This window comes from Ictidomys tridecemlineatus, chromosome 8 (genome assembly GCF_052094955.1).
Source record: "Ictidomys tridecemlineatus isolate mIctTri1 chromosome 8, mIctTri1.hap1, whole genome shotgun sequence".
In the NCBI taxonomy this organism is placed as follows: Eukaryota; Metazoa; Chordata; class Mammalia; order Rodentia; family Sciuridae; genus Ictidomys; species Ictidomys tridecemlineatus.
In genome coordinates, this window is record NC_135484.1 from 155906799 (window position 1) to 155925030 (window position 18232).

The following is an 18232-nucleotide window of genomic DNA, read 5'->3' on the forward strand; positions in this document are numbered from 1 at the left end:
CCTTTAGTAGACATCGCCACATCCAGACTGACCCAGGTTGCCTGAAAGGCCCCTGAGGTCATCAGTGGGGACTCGGGCCTCTCCTCAAGACCCAGGAAGAGGCACATTCACGGTTGTGGGGGCCCCTCCCCAACCGCATCCCAGTGAGGACCTCATTTTTTTCGGGGAAGAGACTTGCCCTCATGTCTTTGAATGATGAAACTTTAACCATTGGGATCTTATCTGAAAAGATGTGCAGTTTGACTTCACATTATGGGCTATAAAAATTAACTGAACATTTGTAACCCTTGAAATCACAGGGACGTTTTTAAATGGATCCATGCAGACATATTAATGTACTGGGATCAATCAAACTTGGAAGAGACGTTACCCTAGAGACAGTGAGGCCAGCTCAGTGAGAGACAGGAAGGCGTGTCCAACACAGTAAGAGGCAGTAAGAGGACGAGGCGAAGGTGACAAGAGGTAGACTCACTGGGGGGTGGGTGGCAGGTGGCCCCGCATCAGCACACAGCTTTGGAACTGAATAATGAGATCTGATAGAAGAGAATAAAATGCACACGGGGAGATTCTGGTTGAGGAGCTGTGGTTTTAATGAAGCCACACCAAGGGGGGACACAGATGGGACGTTAGGGGTTTAAACACAGAGGTTGGTTTCACTTGTATGGAGCTAAAAAAAAAAGATGTTGAAAATTTAGATTTTTTGAATACTAGTTCTCTGTCGACTGCAAGGAGTGACCCAGTGCCACAGGGAAAGGAACCATTCCTTGACTAAAAACAGGCACATTTTCCTAAACCTCAGTCAATCCTGCTTTTCATTAAACTACAGTAATTTGATATGATATGAAATTATATGTACAGATATCTCTCATTCTGTTATTTTCTTCAAAAGGGTGTTTAAAACATACAAATTTTTCTGCCTAGGAGGTAAGAAATGACTTTGAACCTAGTCAAGGGAGCCATCTTTGTCTCTAGCAGGAATGGCTTTGTGGGAAACGTCTTTGTTAGTGTGAATCACATCTGCATGTTGACAGACAGAGAGAAGAAACCTGTACACCTCATCCACTTGGTTTTTACACATATTATCATGCTTCTTTCCAAGGGAATGAGAAAGACAATAGCAGCTTTGGGTTTGAGAGATTTTCTATATGACATAGGCTGTAAGGTGGTGGTTCACCTGGAGAGGGTGGCCCGGGGCCTGTCCACCTGCACCACCAGTCTCCTCACAGTGGCCCAGGCCATCTCCATCAGCCCCAGAGCCTCCAGGTGGGGGAGGCTGCAGCCCAGGTCTGCATGGCACCTGCTTCCCTTCTTTCTCTTCTTGTGGATACTCAATTCCTTGATCAGCATGAGTTTACCATTTTACATAAAAAGTATCAGAACCATGAACACATCACAAACTACTAAAAGTGAAAACTACTGTTTTTTCCAATCAGAAAACTGGATCATTAGTTGGATTTTTGCTGCTCTCATGGTCCTACGAGATGCTGTGTTCCAGGGTGTCATGGGCGGGGCCAGTGGCTACATGGTCTTCCTCCTCCACAAGCACCACCAGAGTGTTCTCTACCTTAAAACCTCCAAGCTCCTGTGCAAAACTCCCCCTGAGACAAAGGCTGCTCACACTGTTCTCCTTCTGATGCTCTGCTTTCTCTCCTTTTACTGGGCAGATTGCTTCCTTTCTTTATATACAACCTTCTGCTCACACAAGGATTCCACTGCAGCAAGTGTGGAAGAGTTTCTGACCCTTGGCTATGCTGTCATCAGCCCCTTTGTGCTGATTCACAGAGACGGACGCCTGGCTGAATGTGGTCATGCTCAGTAACAGAGAGGGTCAGAGAGGGTCACTGAGAAAACGTGTATCCTGTTGATCCTTTCAGTCAGCTGGGAATCACTGGTGGCTTTCTGTTGCCACTTGAGATGTAAAACCAGGTGTGAGTAGCTGGGTCACACAGAGGGGTGTTCTCACACCACAGAGCGGGGACAGCTCTGAGCTGACAGAGGTCACTGGGAGCTGGCGAGACCCAGCTCTCTTCCCTTTCTCCTTCCTGCCAGCCTTCAGATACTGGCCAATGTTCTCAGATTGTCCTTTCACACCACCACTTCTTTTAGTAAAATTCAGAAGAAAAAACATTTTGGAAAATTATAAGAATTTTACTAAACATATTCACCTCTTGAACCAAGAATGTCACTTCTTGCAGACAGCTAATGTAAATCATTATAAATAAAATAAAATTATTTTAATAAAATAATTTTATTACAGAATAAAATTATTGTAGATTGCAATGTTACTTTAAAAACAAACTTAAATATACTATGAAAGGGTGGTTTTCTTTGTTACTTAAAGATATTCAGAAATATTCATCCTGGTGAGGTATTTGATAAAATATTTGAAAGAATGCGTTCAAACTGTGACGACATGCAGTGCCATCTACAGTGTGTTCACAATCAATGGGAAATCACTGTAGTGTAGTTGCACTTAGAAGGTGATATAGTAATATACCCAACTGAGTTCTGTGTAGATGGTGAACCTCTGAAGAACACCAAAGGGCCTGGAAGAGCAGATGCCTCTTTGGAGTGCAAGGGGGTTGATGGTGGTCTTAAGCACTTGGTTCTCTTTCTTCATTTCCTGATTTGTTGACCATCTGGATACGTTTCTAACAGATGAGTAAAACGTGAATGCTCAGCGCTATCTGTGGCTTGTTCCACGACAGCGTTTGCCTTGACCCAGCCCAGCGCTCTCTCCCTGTTCCCGAGTTCCATGAAATACCGTGCATCTGAATCCAAGAAGAACGTGCACCTCATTTTTCTTAAACTTCAACCAAAATACACATTTATTTATATAGTTCTCACAATAGGATATTTAATCACGTGTATTGGACAATTGTGGTGTCACCTTACCTATTGCTCACATTCACAGCAGGAAAGAGCAGAACTGATGTAGAGTGCCTTCCCCTCTTCATTCAGGACACCTCCTCTGTGACTCTCTTTTGTCCTTTGGTGTGTCTGAGTTTCCCTTCTCAGGTGACTGTGCTGAATGCCTATTCCTCTTATTTTTTTTAATTTGTGTTCTTTTTTTTTTTATTGTTGGTCGTTCAAAACCTTACACAGTTCTTAATACATCATATTTCACAGTTTGATTCAAGCGGGTTATGAACTCCCAACTTTACCCCATATACAGATTGCTGTATCACATCAGTTACCCTTCCATTGATTGACATATTGCCTTTCTAGTGTCTGATGTATTCTGCTGTCAGTCCTATTCTCTACTATCCCCCCTCCCCTCCCCTCCCCTCCCCTTTTCTCTCTCTACCCCTTCTACTGTAAATCATTTCTTCCATTTGTATTATCTTGTCTTACCCCTCCATTACATAGTTCTTGATATATCATATTTCACATTTTGATTCAAGTGGGTTATACACTCCCATTTTACCCCGTATACAGCTTGCAGAATCACATGCTTTACATATTGCCATCCTAGTGTGTGTTGTATTCTGCTGCCTTTCCTATCCTCTACTATCCCCCCTCCCCTCCCCTCCCCTCCCCTCTTCTCTCTCTACCCCCCCTACTGTAATTCATTCCTCCCCCTTGTATTATTTTTCCCTTTCCCCTCACTTCCTCTTGTATGTAATTTTGTATAACCCTGAGGGTCTCATTCCATTTCCATGCAATTTCCCTTCTCTCTCCCTTTCCCTCCCACCTCTCAACCCTGTTTAATGATGGTCTTCTTCTCGTGCTCTTCTTCCCTAGTCTGTTCTTAATTACTCTCCTTATATCAAAGAAGACATTTGGCATTTGTTTTTTAGGGCTTGGCTAGCTTCGCTTAGCATAATCTGCTCTAATGCCATCCATTTCCCTCCAAATTCTATGATTTTGTCATTTCTTAATGCAGAGTAATACTCCATTGTGTATAAATGCCACATTTTTTTTTATCCATTCGTCTATTGAAGGGCATCTAGGTTGGTTCCACAGTCTTGCTATTGTGAATTGTGCTGCTATGAACATCGATGTAGCAGTGTCCCTGTAGCATGCTCTTTTTAGGTCTTTAGGGAATAGACAGAGAAGAGGGATAGCTGGGTCAAATGATGGTTCCATTCCCAGCTTTCAAAGAAATCTCCATACTGCTTTCCAAATTGGCTGCACCAATTTGCAGTCCCACCAACAATGTACAAGTGTACCCTTTTCCCCACATCCTCACCAGCACTTGTTGTTGTTTGACTTCATAATGGCTGCCAATCTTACTGGAGTAAGATGGTATCTTAGGGTAGTTTTGATTTGCATTTCTCTGACTGCTAGAGATGGTGAGCATTTTTTCATGTACTTGTTGATTGATTGTATGTCCTCCTCTGAGAAGTGTCTGTTCAAGTCCTTGGCCCATTTGTTGATGGGATTATTTGTTATCTTATTGTCTAATTTTCTGAGTTCTTTATATACTCTGGATATTAGGGCTCTATCTGAAGTGTGAGGAGTAAAGATTTGTTCCCATGATGTAGGCTCCCTATTTACCTCTCTTATTGTTTCTTTTGCTGAGAAAAAATTTTTAGTTTGAGTAAGTCCCATTTGTTGATTCTAGATGTTAACTCTTGTGCTATGGGTGTCCTATTGAGGAATTTGGAGCCCGACCCCACAGCATGTAGGTCGTAGCCAACTTTCTCTTCTATCAGATGCCATGTCTCTGATTTGATATCCAGCTCCTTGATCCATTTTGAGTTAACTTTTGTGCATGGTGAGAGAAAGGGATTCAATTTCATTTTGTTGCATATGGATTTCCAGCTTTCCCAGCACCATTTGTTGAAGATGCTATCCTTCCTCCATTGCATGCTTTTAGCCCCTTTATCAAATATAAGAAAGTTGTAGTTTTGTGGGTTGGTTTCTGTGTCCTCTATTCTGTACCATTGGTCCACCTGCCTGTTTTGGTACCAGTACCATGCTGTTTTTGTTACTATTGCTCTGCAGTATAGTTTGAAATCTGGAATCGCTATACCACCTGATTCATACTTCCTGCTTAGTATTGTTTTTGCTATTCTGGGTCTTTTATTCTTCCATATGAATTTCATGATTGCTTTCTCTATTTCTACAAAAAATGCCGTTGGGATTTTGATTGGCATTGCATTAAACCTATAGAGAACTTTTGGTAATATCGCCATTTTGATGATGTTAGTTCTGCCTATCCATGAACAGGGTATATTTTTCCATCTTCTAAGGTCTTCTTCAATTTCTCTCTTTAGGGTTCTGTAGTTTTCATTGTATAAGTCTTTCACCTCTTTTGTTAGGTTGATTCCCAAGTATTTTATTCTTTTTGAGGATATTGTGAATGGAGTGGTTGTCCTCGTTTCCATTTCAGAGGATTTGTCGCTGATATACAGGAATGCCTTTGATTTATGCGTGTTGATTTTATAACCTGCTGAATTCATTTATTAGCTCTAACAGTTTCTTTGTAGACCCTATTGGGTCTGCTAGGTATAGAATCATGTCATCTGCAAATAGTGATAATTTAAGTTCTTCTTTTTCTATTTTTATGCCTTTAATTTCTTTCGTCTGTCTAATTGCTCTGGCCAGTGTTTCGAGAACTATGTTGAACAGAAGTGGTGAGAGAGGGCATCCCTGTCTTGTTCCAGATTTTAGAGGGAATGCCTTCAATTTTTCTCCATTCAGAATGATGCTAGCCTGAGGCTTAGCATAAATTGCTTTTACAATGTTGAGGTATGTTCCTGTTATCCCTAGTTTTTCGAGAGTTTTGAACATAAACGGATGCTGTACTTTGTCGAATGCTTTTTCCGCATTTATCGAGATGATCATATGGTTCTTATTTTTAAGTCTATTGATGTGGTGAATAACATTTATTGATTTCCGTATATTGAACCAGCCTTGCATACCAGGGATGAATCCTACTTGATCATGGTGCACAATTTTTTTGATATGTTTTTGTATCCGATTTGCCAGAATTTTATTGAGGATTTTTGCATCTAGGTTTATTAGAGATATTGGTCTGTAGTTTTCTTTCTTTGAAGTGTCTTTGTCTGGTTTCGGAATCAGGGTGATGTTGGCCTCGTAGAATGAATTTGGAAGTTCTCCCTCTTTTTCTATTTCCTGAAATAGCTTGAAAAGTATTGGTATTAGTTCCTCTTTAAAGGTTTTGTAAAACTCTGCTGTATACCCATCCAGTCCTGGGCTTTTCTTAGATGGTAATCTTTTGATGGTTTCTTCTATTTCCTCAATTGATATTGGTCTGTTTAGGTTGTCTATATCCTCCTGACTCAATCTGGGCAGATTCTATGACTTAAGAAATTTATCGATGCCTTCACTATCTTCTATTTTATTGGAGTATAAGGATTCAAAATAATTTCTGATTATCTTCTGTATTTCTGAAGTGTCTGTCGTGATCTTGCCTTTTTCATCCCTTATGCTAGTAATTTGAGTTCTCTCTCTTCTTCTCTTCGCTAGCATGGCTAAGGGTCTGTCAATTTTATTTATCTTTTCAAAGAACCAACTTTTCATTTTGTCAATTTTTTCAATTGTTTCTTTTGTTTCGATTTCATTAATTTCAGCTCTGATTTTAATCATTTCTTGCCTTCTACTTCTTTTGCTGTTGTTTTGCTCTTCTTTTTCTAGGATTTTGAGATGAAGTATGAGATCATTTATTTGTTGGTTTTTTCTTTTTTTACGGAATGAACTCCAAGCAATGAATTTTCCTCTTAGAACTGCTTTCAATGTGTTCCATAGATTCCGATATGTTGTGTCTGTGTTTTCATTAAACTCTAAGAATTTTTTAATTTCCTCCTTGATGTCTTCTAAAACCCATTGATCATTCAGTAACCTATTGTTCATTCTCCAAGTGATGCATGATTTTTCCTTGCTTCTTTTATCGTTGATTTTTAGTTTCATTCCATTATGATCAGATAAGATGCATGGTATTATCTCCGCTCCTTTATATTGTCTAAGAGTTGCCCTGTGACATAATATATGATCTATTTTTGAGAAGGATCCATGTGCTGCTGAGAAAAAGTGTAGCTGCTTGATGTTAGGTGGTATATTCTATATATGTCAATTAAGTCTAGGTTGTTAATTGTGTTATTGAGTTCTATAGTTTCCTTATTCAACTTTTGTTTGGAATATCTGTCCAGTGGTGAGAGAGGTGTGTTGAAGTCTCCCATGATTATTGTATGGTGGTCTATTAGACTCTTGAACTTGAGAAGAGTTTGCCTGATGAACACAGCAGCACCGTTGTTTGGGGCATATATATTTATGATTGTTATGTCTTGTTGGTGTATGGTTCCCTTGAGCAGTATGTAGTGTCCTTCTTTATCCCTTTTGATTAACTTTGGTTTGAAATCTATTTTATTTGATATGAGTATGGACACTCCTGCTTGTTTCCGCAGTCCATATGAGTGATATGATTTTTCCCAACCTTTCACCTTCAGTCTATGTATATCCTTTCCTATCAAATGTGTCTTCTGTAGGCAGCATATTGTTGGGTCTTGTTTTGTGATCCATTCAACTAGCCTGTGTCTCTTAATTGGTGAGTTTAAGCCATTAACATTTAGGGTTATTATTGAGATATGGTTTGTTCTTCCAGCCATATTTGTTTATTAATGCTGCTAAACCTGATTTGTTTTCCTCTTTGATTGTTTTCCCCCCTTTACTGTCCTACCTCCCACTGTTGGTTTTCATTGTTGTTTTACATTTCCTCTTCCTGTAGTGTTTTGCCAAGGATTTTTTGAAGAGATGGTTTTCTAGCTGAAAATTCTTTTAACTATTGTTTATCATGGAATGTTTTAATTTCATCTTCCATCCTGAAGCTTAATTTCGCCAGATACACGATTCTTGGTTGGAACCCATTTTCTTTTAGCATTTGAAATATGTTATTCCAGGATCTTCTAGCTTTTAGAGTCTGTGTTGAGAGATCAGCTGTTATCCTGATTGGTTTACCCCTAAATGTAATCTGCTTCCTTTCTCTTGTAGCTTTTAAAATTCTCTCCTTATTCTGTATGTTGGACATCTTCATTATAATGTGTCTAGGTGTGGATCTCTTATGATTTTGCACATTCGGCGTCCTGTAGGCTTCTAGGATTTGAGGTTCTGTCTCATTCTTCAAGTCTGGGAAGTTCTCTCGTATTATTTCACTGAATAAATTGTTTATTCCTTTGGTTTGGAGCTCTGTGCCTTCCTGTATCCCAATGACTCTTAAGTTTGGTCTTTTGATATTATCCCATATTTCTTGGATGTTCTGCTCATGGTTTCTTAGCAGACTTGCTGAGCTGTCTATGTTCTTTTCAAGTTGAAATATTCTGTCTTCATTGTCTGATGTTCTATCTTCTAAGTGATCCACTCTGCTGGTAGTATTCTCAATTGAGTTTTTAAGTTGGTTTATTGCTTCCTGCATTTCTAGGATTTCTATTTGTTTGTTTTTTATTTCCTCTATCTCCCTGTGAAATTGATCTTTTACTTCCTGGATTTGTTTATGTAGTTCCTTGTCAATGTGATCTTTCATTGTCTGATTTTGCTGTCTCATATCTTCCTTGAGACTCCAGATCATCTGAAGCATGTATATCCTGACCTCTCTGTCTAACATTCCATCTGTTGCAGCTATTACCTCTTCTAGAGTTGAGTTGACCTGCATTGCCTGTGGTACTTTCTTTCCTTGTCTTTTCATACTGCTGGCATTTCTTTCTGCTTGGTGAAACTGTTGTGTTTTTGAAATTTCCCCTCTATTTATTTATATTGCTCTTGTATAGTTGAAAAGTCTCCCTTGCAGGACAAGTGGTGGCTGTGATCCTCCACCAATTGGTGCGATCCGTCTACCACGCTGGCGGGCCCTAGGTCTGCTCTGCTGGCCGGTCGAAGGTCCGCCTGCCCAGCAGGCGCGAGGGGCACCTCTGTCTCTCCGCAGGTTGCTGGGCCTAACCTCCCCATGGGTCCCCGGTACGCCTACCTTGCAGGCACTGGGGGTGGGGCCGGCTCCGGCCCGCAACAAGCCGCTGGGCCTGATCTGCCGTTGGTCACAGTCCCGCCTACCTTGCAGGCACTGGGGGAGGGGATGGGCCTGCCCCTCGCCAGGCCGCTGGACCTGTCTTGCTGGTGGGACGCAGGACCGCGTTCCCTGCAGGCACGTGTGTCAGCTCTGTCTCTCCGCAGGTTGTTGGGCCTGACCTGCTCGTGTGTCGCCGGTTCTCCTACCTTGCAGGCACTGAGGGTGGGGCCGGCTCCGGCCCACAACAAGCCGCTGGGCCTGATCTGCCGTTGGTCACAGTCCCGCCTACCTTGCAGGCACTGGGGGAGGGGACGGGCCTGCCCCACAGAAGGCCACTGGTGGGTTGCAGGACCGCGTTCCCTGCAGGCACGTGTGTCAGCTCTGTCTCTCTGCAGGTTGCTGGGCCTGACCTGCCCGTGGGTCGCCCATTCTCCTACCTTGCAGGCACTGGGGGTGGGGCCGGCTCCGGCCTGCAACAAGCCACTGGGCCTGATCTGCTGGTGGTCACAGTCCCGCCTACCTTGCAGGCACTGGGGGAGGGGACGGGCCTGTCCCACAGAAGGCCGCTGGACCTGTCTTGCTGGTGGGTCGCAGGACCGCGTTCCCTGCAGGCGCATGTGTCAGCTCTGTCTCTCCGCAGGTTGCTGGGCCTGACCTGCCCGTGGGTCGCCGGTCCTATTCCTCTTATTTGGTCACATGGTGTTCATACTAAATTTTGATAGCCTACTTAAAATATTTATGTCACGCTATCAATTGATTAAATCTGTTTTCTTCATAAAGCTCTGGTGTACCTCAAGACAGGGAATGTCCTGTTTTAGTTCCAGGTCCTGCTGTGACAGCCATGTCCTGCTGTCTGGCCTGGAGAACAAGGTGAAGTGAACCGCCACTGAACAGGTCACTGGGGATGGACCCAAAGGGAAGAATGCGAATCCAGGAAGTGCAAGTGGGAATGACATTAAAGCAGTTAAGTCACAAAGAACGGGTCACTGAACATTGACAAACCCAGAAAGTGTTTGCATGAGTACAAAGAAGTTTTGTGACTGTTAGCAAAAGTTAGTCAAGGTTTGCCTGAAGTGAGCTTCCCTGAAAACACAGGATGCTGTTTTCTTCTGAAATTTGGCTTTTGAGTTGAGAAAATATAAATGCATCTAGAATTATAAGCAGAAAACCATCAAAAAGAGAGAACCAGGGGACTGAAATATTTAATGACAATAGGATATTTAATGGAGTGATGGAGTGGGACATAGGAAAGTGGCCTCACCACCATTAGCACACACTCAGAGGGCTGGTGGAACACCGTGGCTTTCATCTTTCAAATATGTATAGTGTTAGCTGACCACTGTGGAGACCTAGTAGGTGCATTTTGCAGCCATCTTACTTTGAAAGCTTATGTAAAATTTAACGTAAAGATGGTCAAATCTGATGAGATTGTTAACCCTTCAAATTTAAAAAAAGAAAACAGAAGACCCTACTTGAAATAACAGGTTATTACCCAGACAGATTATAATCCAACTGTTACAGATTAAAATTTAAGAAAAATCTTGAAAGCAACCAAAAGGAACAAATTACCTACAGATTATCAATGATTCCTGAATTATAGTGGATTTCTCACAGGAATCCTGGACCTGAGACAAAACTCCATGGGTCATCAGACCCTAGTAAGTCCCTCCTGTGACTGGTGGTCACACTAACCCTTGAACTCTCCAGCAATTACTGTCCATTTGTATGCAGTGCCAGTATTTTTTGAAGTGTGGGGAGGTTCCCTTATGTCCTCTATGTTCATCCTGATAAGTGACTGCAGGTCTCTGGGAACAGCAGGAGAAAGAGGTAAGAGCACACTGACAATGTAGCAGAATTCCTGATGAGGATCTAAGTGCCACACATTCACGGTGCTCTGGGTCAGCAAGTTGGTTCAAAGACGTGAGCAGGTGAGGAGCCCTGATTGCCTGCTCTAGTGACTCCTGCCAGACTTGCAGTCCCAAGACCTTGAGCCTCACTCTGTAGATCAAATAAGTCTTGGGCAGACCTCTTAAAAGTTTCATTTCTATACACAGCCTGATAACTGGCCAATGTCAACGACCTCTGAGGCACACAATCTGATTATTTTCCATTGTGGTGACTATGGCCATCAGGTCCTTGGTGCATAAGTGACACCACATTGCACAAGTTTTCTTGGGATCAAATGATCTCCATTGTGTTCAGGTATCTCAGTTCAGTGATAGCAGATGCTCATTTAATGTTTAATTTATAGGAAGGTTCCAACAGGGCTTGTCTGGGGTGTGGAGCTATTCCTAATCATCTTTAGTAAATGTTGTTGGGATATCTGGGTATGTGTGTGCATAAAATGAAGCTGAGATCCTCTCTCATACCATATTAAAAACTCAAGTCCAAATGTAATGGAGACATACACATGTGAAATCATAGAAGTCATCAGACCCAATATAGGGCAAATTTACTTTGGTCTTTTCAGTGAATCTTTGTTTTAGGACCAAAATCAGAGAAATCATAGAACTAATTACCAAGTGGGACTATATCAGACTAAATATTTCTGCAAACAAAGGAAATAACCCACACAATGATAAAACAGCCTCTGTAATAATAGAAATATTTGCAAGTCCTATACCTCTTGTTTAATACCCAAAATGTATAAGGAACACATACAACTGTATAACTTAAAAAATAAACAGACTATTTAAAAAATGGGCAAGGGAGCTGAAAATATATTTTCCCAAGAAGGATCTAAAATGTCCAGAAGATATGTGAACAGGAGCTCAACATCATTAAGCATAGGGATTGCAAATCAAAACACAGATAGACACCATCTCATGCTTGTTAGATTGGCTATTATAAAAGAGAAAAGAGATAATAAATGTTAGGGAGGGTGTGGAGACAAAACTGATTTATGGATAAGGTAAATGATTTACTGGATAATTTTTGTGAACTGCTATTAGGAACATCATTTTCTACGGATGTTATGGAAACAGTATGGGGATTACCCAAAGAAATAAAAAGGTAGCCAAATCAATCTAGAGCAGAAAGAACAAAGTAGGAGGCATTACAGCCACACACAATTCAAAGTACACTACACACTGTAGTAATCCCAATAGCACAATAGGGCATAAAAACAGACACTCATGAGAAGAGGATTTGTCATTGACATACAGAGGCTCATTTGATTTAAGGGTGTTGATTTTATACATACTACTTTGCTGAACTTATTTACTAGTTTTAGGAGCTTTCTGGTGGAAATTTAGGGTCTTGCAGATATAGAATTATATCATCAGCAAATAGTGCCAATTTGAGTTCTTCTTTTCCTTTGTGTATTGTTTTAATTTCTTTCATCTGTCTAATTGCTCTGGCCAGTGTTTCAAGATCTGTGTTAAATAGACATGGTGAAAGAGGGCATCCTGTCTTGTTCCAGTTTTTAGCAGGAATGCCTACAATTTTTCTCCATCTAGAATTATGTTGGGGCTTAGTATAGATAGCCATTATGACATTGAGAAATGTTCCTGTTATTCTCAATTTTTCTAGTGTTTTGAACATGGGTGCTGTATTTTGTCAAATGCTTTTTCTACATCTTTTGAGATGATCATATGATTCTTATCTTTAAAGTCTATTGATGTGATGAATTCCATTTATTGATTTCCATGTGTAGGACCAAACTTGCTTCCCTGGGATAAATCCCACTTGATCAGGATGCATGATCTTTTTGATATGTTTTGCTTTTGATTTGCCAGAATTTTATTGAGAATTTTTGTATCCATGTTCATTAGAGATATTGGTCTGAAGTTTTCTTTTTTTGATGTATCTTTGCCTGGTTTTGGGATCAGGGGGATATTAGCCTCATAGAATGAGTTTGGAAGTGCTGCCTCTTTTTATATTTTCTGAAATAAATTGGAGAGTATTGGTATCAGTTCTTCTTTAAAGGTCTTGCAGAACTTGGCTGTGTATCCATCCACTCTTGGGCTTTTCTTGGTTGGTAGACTTTTTGATAAAGTCTGCTATTTTGTCACTTGAAATTGATCTGTTTAAATTGTGTATATCATCCTGATTCAATTTGGGCAAATTATATGACTCTAGATATTTTCTATTTTATTGGAGTACAGATTTTCAAAATAATTTCTAATTATATTCTGTGTTTCTGTAGTGTCTGTTGTGATATTTCCTTTTTTATGATATATGTTAGTGATTTGAATTCTCTGTCTCCTTCCCTGCATCAGTATGGCTAATGGTCTGTTGATTTTATTTATTTTTCCAAAGAACCAACTCTTTGTTCTGTCCATTTTTTCAATTGTTTGTTTTGTTTCAATTTCATTGATTTCAGCTCTGATTTTAATTATTTCCTGTCCTCTGCTGCTTTTGGTGTTGATTTTCTCTTCTTTTTATAGGGCTTTGAGATGTAGTGTTAAGTCATTTATTTGTTGAGTTTTTCTTCTTTTAGGGAATGAACTCTGTGCAATGAACTTTCCTCTTAGAACTGCTTTCATAGTGTCCCAGAGATTGCAATATGTTGTATCTGTGTTCTCATTCACCTCTAAAAATTTTTAAAATATCCTCTTTGATGTCTTCTGAAACCCATTGTTCATTCAGTGGAATATTATTTAGTCTCCAGTCATTGGAGTGCATTTTATTTCTTATTTTATAATTTATTTCTAATTTTCTTCCATTATGATCTGATAGAATGCAGGGTAGTATCTTCACGTTTTTTATATGTGCTAAGAGTTGCTTTGTGGTACAGTACATAGTCTATTTTAGAAAAGGATCCATGTGCTGCTGAGAAGAAAGTATATTTTTTGAAGGTTGGAACATTCTGTATATGTCAGTTAAGTCTCAGTTATTGATTGTATTATCAAGTTCCATAGTTTCTTTGTTCAGTTTTTGTTTGGAAGATCTACCTAGTGATGAGGGAGGTGAGTTAAAGTCACCCAAAATTATTGTGTTGTGGTCAATTTGACTCTTGAACTTGAGAAGGGTTCGTCTGATGAACATGGCTGCTCCATTGTTTGGGGCATGTATATTTATAACTGTGAAGTCTTGTTGGTGTATGGTTCCCTTGAGCAGTATGTAGTGTCCTTCTTTATCCTTTTTGATTGACTTTGGTTTGAAGTCTACTGTATTTAACATAAGGATGGAAACTCCTGCTTCCTTCCACAGTCCATGTGAGTGGTATGATTTTTCCAACCCTTCATCTTCAGTCCGTGGGTGATTTTCCTATGAGATGAGTCTCTTGGAGTCAGCATATTGTGGAGTCTTTTTTTTATTATTCAATCTGCTAGTCTATGTCTTTTGATTGGTGAGTTTATACCATTTACATTCAGGGTTATTGCCGCAGTCTGGCTGGGCACAAATCACGAGCCACTGAAGCAGGAACAAACTTTATTTCTGAACTCCCCCAGCACACTCCACACACACTCCCCAGGAATTCTCCCGAATGCCACGTGGCTCCTCCAGGAACCAACAACCGGAAATCCCCCTTCTGGAGAATCCCTCCTCCTGCCCTTCCCCAACCAATAGAAACTCTCTGGAAATCCCCACGAGAACTCCAAAGTAGCACGAGAACTCCAAAGTAGCAGGCCGAGGTGGACAGTAAAGGTCTAATATACAACCGAATCAATCCAGCATCATCTTAATGGCTTGCCTCTCAACCAATGCTATTGGCAAAATACCAGGGGCCATTCTGACGCTGCTGTGGCTCTCAGCATCCCCCCCTTCTGTTTAATTAAACAAAAAGGATGTGGCTTAGGGACCGTGCTTGTTAGGTTGTCCAATACACATATGGTCCTTACCTGTCATCGGATGAACTGACCTCTAGGCATCAGCCTCCTGTCTTAGTATGGTACCATTGCAATTGGATCTTACCTGTCACTGACTACCAGTCCAGCATACAGCCATATGTATGAATAAGCCTTTTCACCAGTGTGGAGGGGTGAGGTTTTTTGCCTCACCTCTGTTGGCCCCCAAATTTGGCCTTGGTGCCAGTGGGGGGGTGAGGTTCTTTGCCACACCTCTGTTGGCCCCCAAATTTTAGACCATCACTAGCAGAAAAGAGGAAGATACAGAAATGCCATGACACCAAGCCAATTGATGGCTCCTTAGGAAAAATTGTACCACCGATGACACCATCAGAAAAGATACTCCAACACTACCACAATTCACTACACCAACAGATAGTTCACAATGCATACAAGTGATACATAGTCCAGGAAAGTTCTGCAAGCAGTTCAAAGCAGAGGGATCTATCAATATGTCCATTTTCTCCCAAAGTAAATTGACTCCTTGATTGAGCATTACTTGTTGAGTTATTATTCATTGATGCATCAGTTTAAACAGTTTACAGTGAAAGCTATAGAAGAAGCTGTAGTTTGGTTTTATCTTTGTCTTCACCAGTGCTAGGATGAAGATAGGAATTCTGGCAATGATGGCTAAAAAAAAATATGTATCATTCAAACAGGCACTAAGAAAATAATTTTCTGAATAATTTACATTATCCTGAACAGAATTATTAAATATAATGAAAAGGAAAGGTGAAAGTAAACACACAGATCTGTTAACCTGCTTATTTGTACACATATTAAAACAATCCTCAATAGTTGTTTACCCAATTTAAATTAAACAATTTAAATCATGAGAATAAAAAAATATTTGGAGCCATTTTTTTAAGAGCACTCCTCATATATGATATATGGACATATGCATATATAGACATACAACACAAAACACAAGTGTGCACACATAACATACAACACATAAGACAATAGTAAAGGCCTTGTAGCTTTACACAGATGGAATCTCCATTGCAATGTTTAAAAACTTCACAGTAAAAAAATAAAACTGATCAGAAAAACATTAACCTAGGTCTGTATAAGCTCAAAAAATAAAATAGAAATTCATGACGTTGGAAAAGGCAATAATACAATAGATATTGAAAAAAGTATCCTGGTTAATCACTGTCACAGATGTAAGAATAGCCAAGCTGGAGCTCTGGATATCAGCTGTTATATACTTGACTCAAATCATCTTCTTTTTGGTCTGTAGAAATCGCTTTGGTTAATCTCTCTGGAATCTAAATTGGCTGCTGTTCTCCCTGTGGAAACCCACAAACAGACCCCTGACTCCAGACAATCACTGGGTCAGGACCTTTCCATTGTCCTGTTAGAATATCCTTCCAAAGTACCTTAGGCTTATGTACATTTTTTGGACACATATGCATTTCTGCAGCACTAAGCCCTGATGAATCCAAATTTAAAAAGTTTAGAGTAAAAAGGGTTATTTTAAGTTTATCTTTGGGGGATATATACCCCTTCCCAATTCCCTATTTTTGCTTTAATATGTACATTTTAATAGTTTGATGAGCTTTTTCAACTATGCCTTGTCCCTGTGGATTGTATGGGATTCCTGTTATATGAGTAATACCAAATTATAAGCAAAATTGTTTAAAAGAGGTAAAAGTATAACCAGGAACATTATCTGTTTTTAACTGTTTTGGAACGCCCACAGTGGCACTATTTTGTAAGCAATGAGCTATAATATCTTTATTTTTTTCTCCAGCATGAAGGGAGTCCATCAAAAATCTGGAAGAAGTATCAACTGTAACATGCAAATATTTTAATTTTCCAAATTCTGGCGAGTGGGTGACATCCATCTGCCAAATATGGTTAGGTATTGGTCCTCTAGGATTGACTCCAAGATTAACTTGTGGTAAAAAGGTCACACAATTTTGACATTGTTTTACTATTTGTCTAGCTTGTTCCTTAGTTATTTTAAAATGCTTTTGTAAAGTATTAGCATTGACATGGAACCTTTTATGAAAATTTATATCTTCTTCTAGTGTAGAGAAAATATGTATGTCATGTGTAGTTTTATCTGCTAAATCATTGCCCAAACTAAGGGCTCCAGGCAATCCTGTATGTGACCTGATATGTCCTCAAAGAATGGATTTTTCTGTCCCAGATTAGACTTTGTATAGTGGAAAACAAAGAGAAAACAGTAGAGGAAGGTGAAATCCTACCAGCATCTTCAAGGGACACTATAGCATTAACTATATATTGACTATCAGAAAATAAATTAAATACAGAATCTTTAAACATCACAAAAACTTGTAATACTGCATTAAGCTCTACATTTTGAGCTGATTGTTTGGGGACTAAAAATGTAAAAGTTTGATCAGGGGTAACTACTGCTGCTGTACCATTATTTGACCCATCAGTGAATATATCTGGAGCATTCATGATAGGTGTTTTTCTTGTCATTTTTTGAAAAACTACAGGATGCGAAGACCAAAAAGACAATAAAGGATTAGATGGTAATTGATTATCAAATGAAACATTAGATTTACACATGATTATTGCCTAAGTATTTAACTCATTAGCTAACTCATCAATTTGATCCATAGTATATGGAGTAATAATTTTATTGGGAGAAATTCCAAATACTCCCTTTGCTCCTTTTATTCCTTTGAGTATTAATTGTCCTACAGCCTCAGGATACCTAGTAAGAATAGTGTTAGGAGAATAAGATAAATGTATCCACAATAATGGACCTTCTTGCCAAAATACTCCTGTAGGAATATTTTTTGTTGGTATTACAATAAATAATAAAGGCAAACTTATATCAATTCTATCCAAATGCATATTTTCCATATATTTTTCAACAATTTTTAATGCCTTTCTTGCTTCAGGTGTCAACATGCAGGGTGAATTTTGTTCTAATGGGCCTTTTAGGATATCAAATAAATGTCCTAACTCTCCTGTTGGTATGCCTAGATAAGGCCTTATCCAATTGATGTCTTCTAATAACTTTTGAAAGTCTTTAAGTGATTTGAATGGATCTACTCATATTGGAATTTTTGGTGGATGGACCATGGTTGGGGATAATAGAACTCCTAAATAATTAATTGGAAAATTTAATTGTACTTCATCTATTGCTATCTCTAGATTATAATTTTTTAAATAAATTTGTAAGTGTGGCATAACATTCTAGTAATGTGTTTTTATCTCTATGTGCTAATAATACATCATCCATATAATGAAATATTTGTAGTTCAGGATATTGATTTCTAAGTGGCTGTATTGCTTTGTTAACATAATTTGACACATAGTTGGGCTGTTAGCCATCCATTGAGGGAGTACTTTCCATTCATATCTCTGATCAGGACCTTCATGGTTCAGTGCAGGGATAGTAAATGCAAAACCTGGACTAGGATGAATTGGAATTAAGAAAAACAATCTTTAATATCTATAGCTAAAATGTACCAGGTTTTTGACAAAG

General features: G+C 39.5%; 1 protein-coding gene across 1 annotated transcript; it reads left to right on the forward strand.

Moving 5' to 3' along the window:
• The first annotated feature begins 907 nt into the window (after positions 1–907).
• Positions 908–1819, forward strand: LOC101964053 (vomeronasal type-1 receptor 4). Its single transcript, XM_013363633.2, has one exon. It carries the CDS (start codon positions 932–934, stop codon positions 1817–1819), a length of 888 nt encoding a protein of 295 aa, XP_013219087.2. The 5' UTR covers positions 908–931.
• The last annotated feature ends 16413 nt before the right edge of the window (positions 1820–18232 follow it).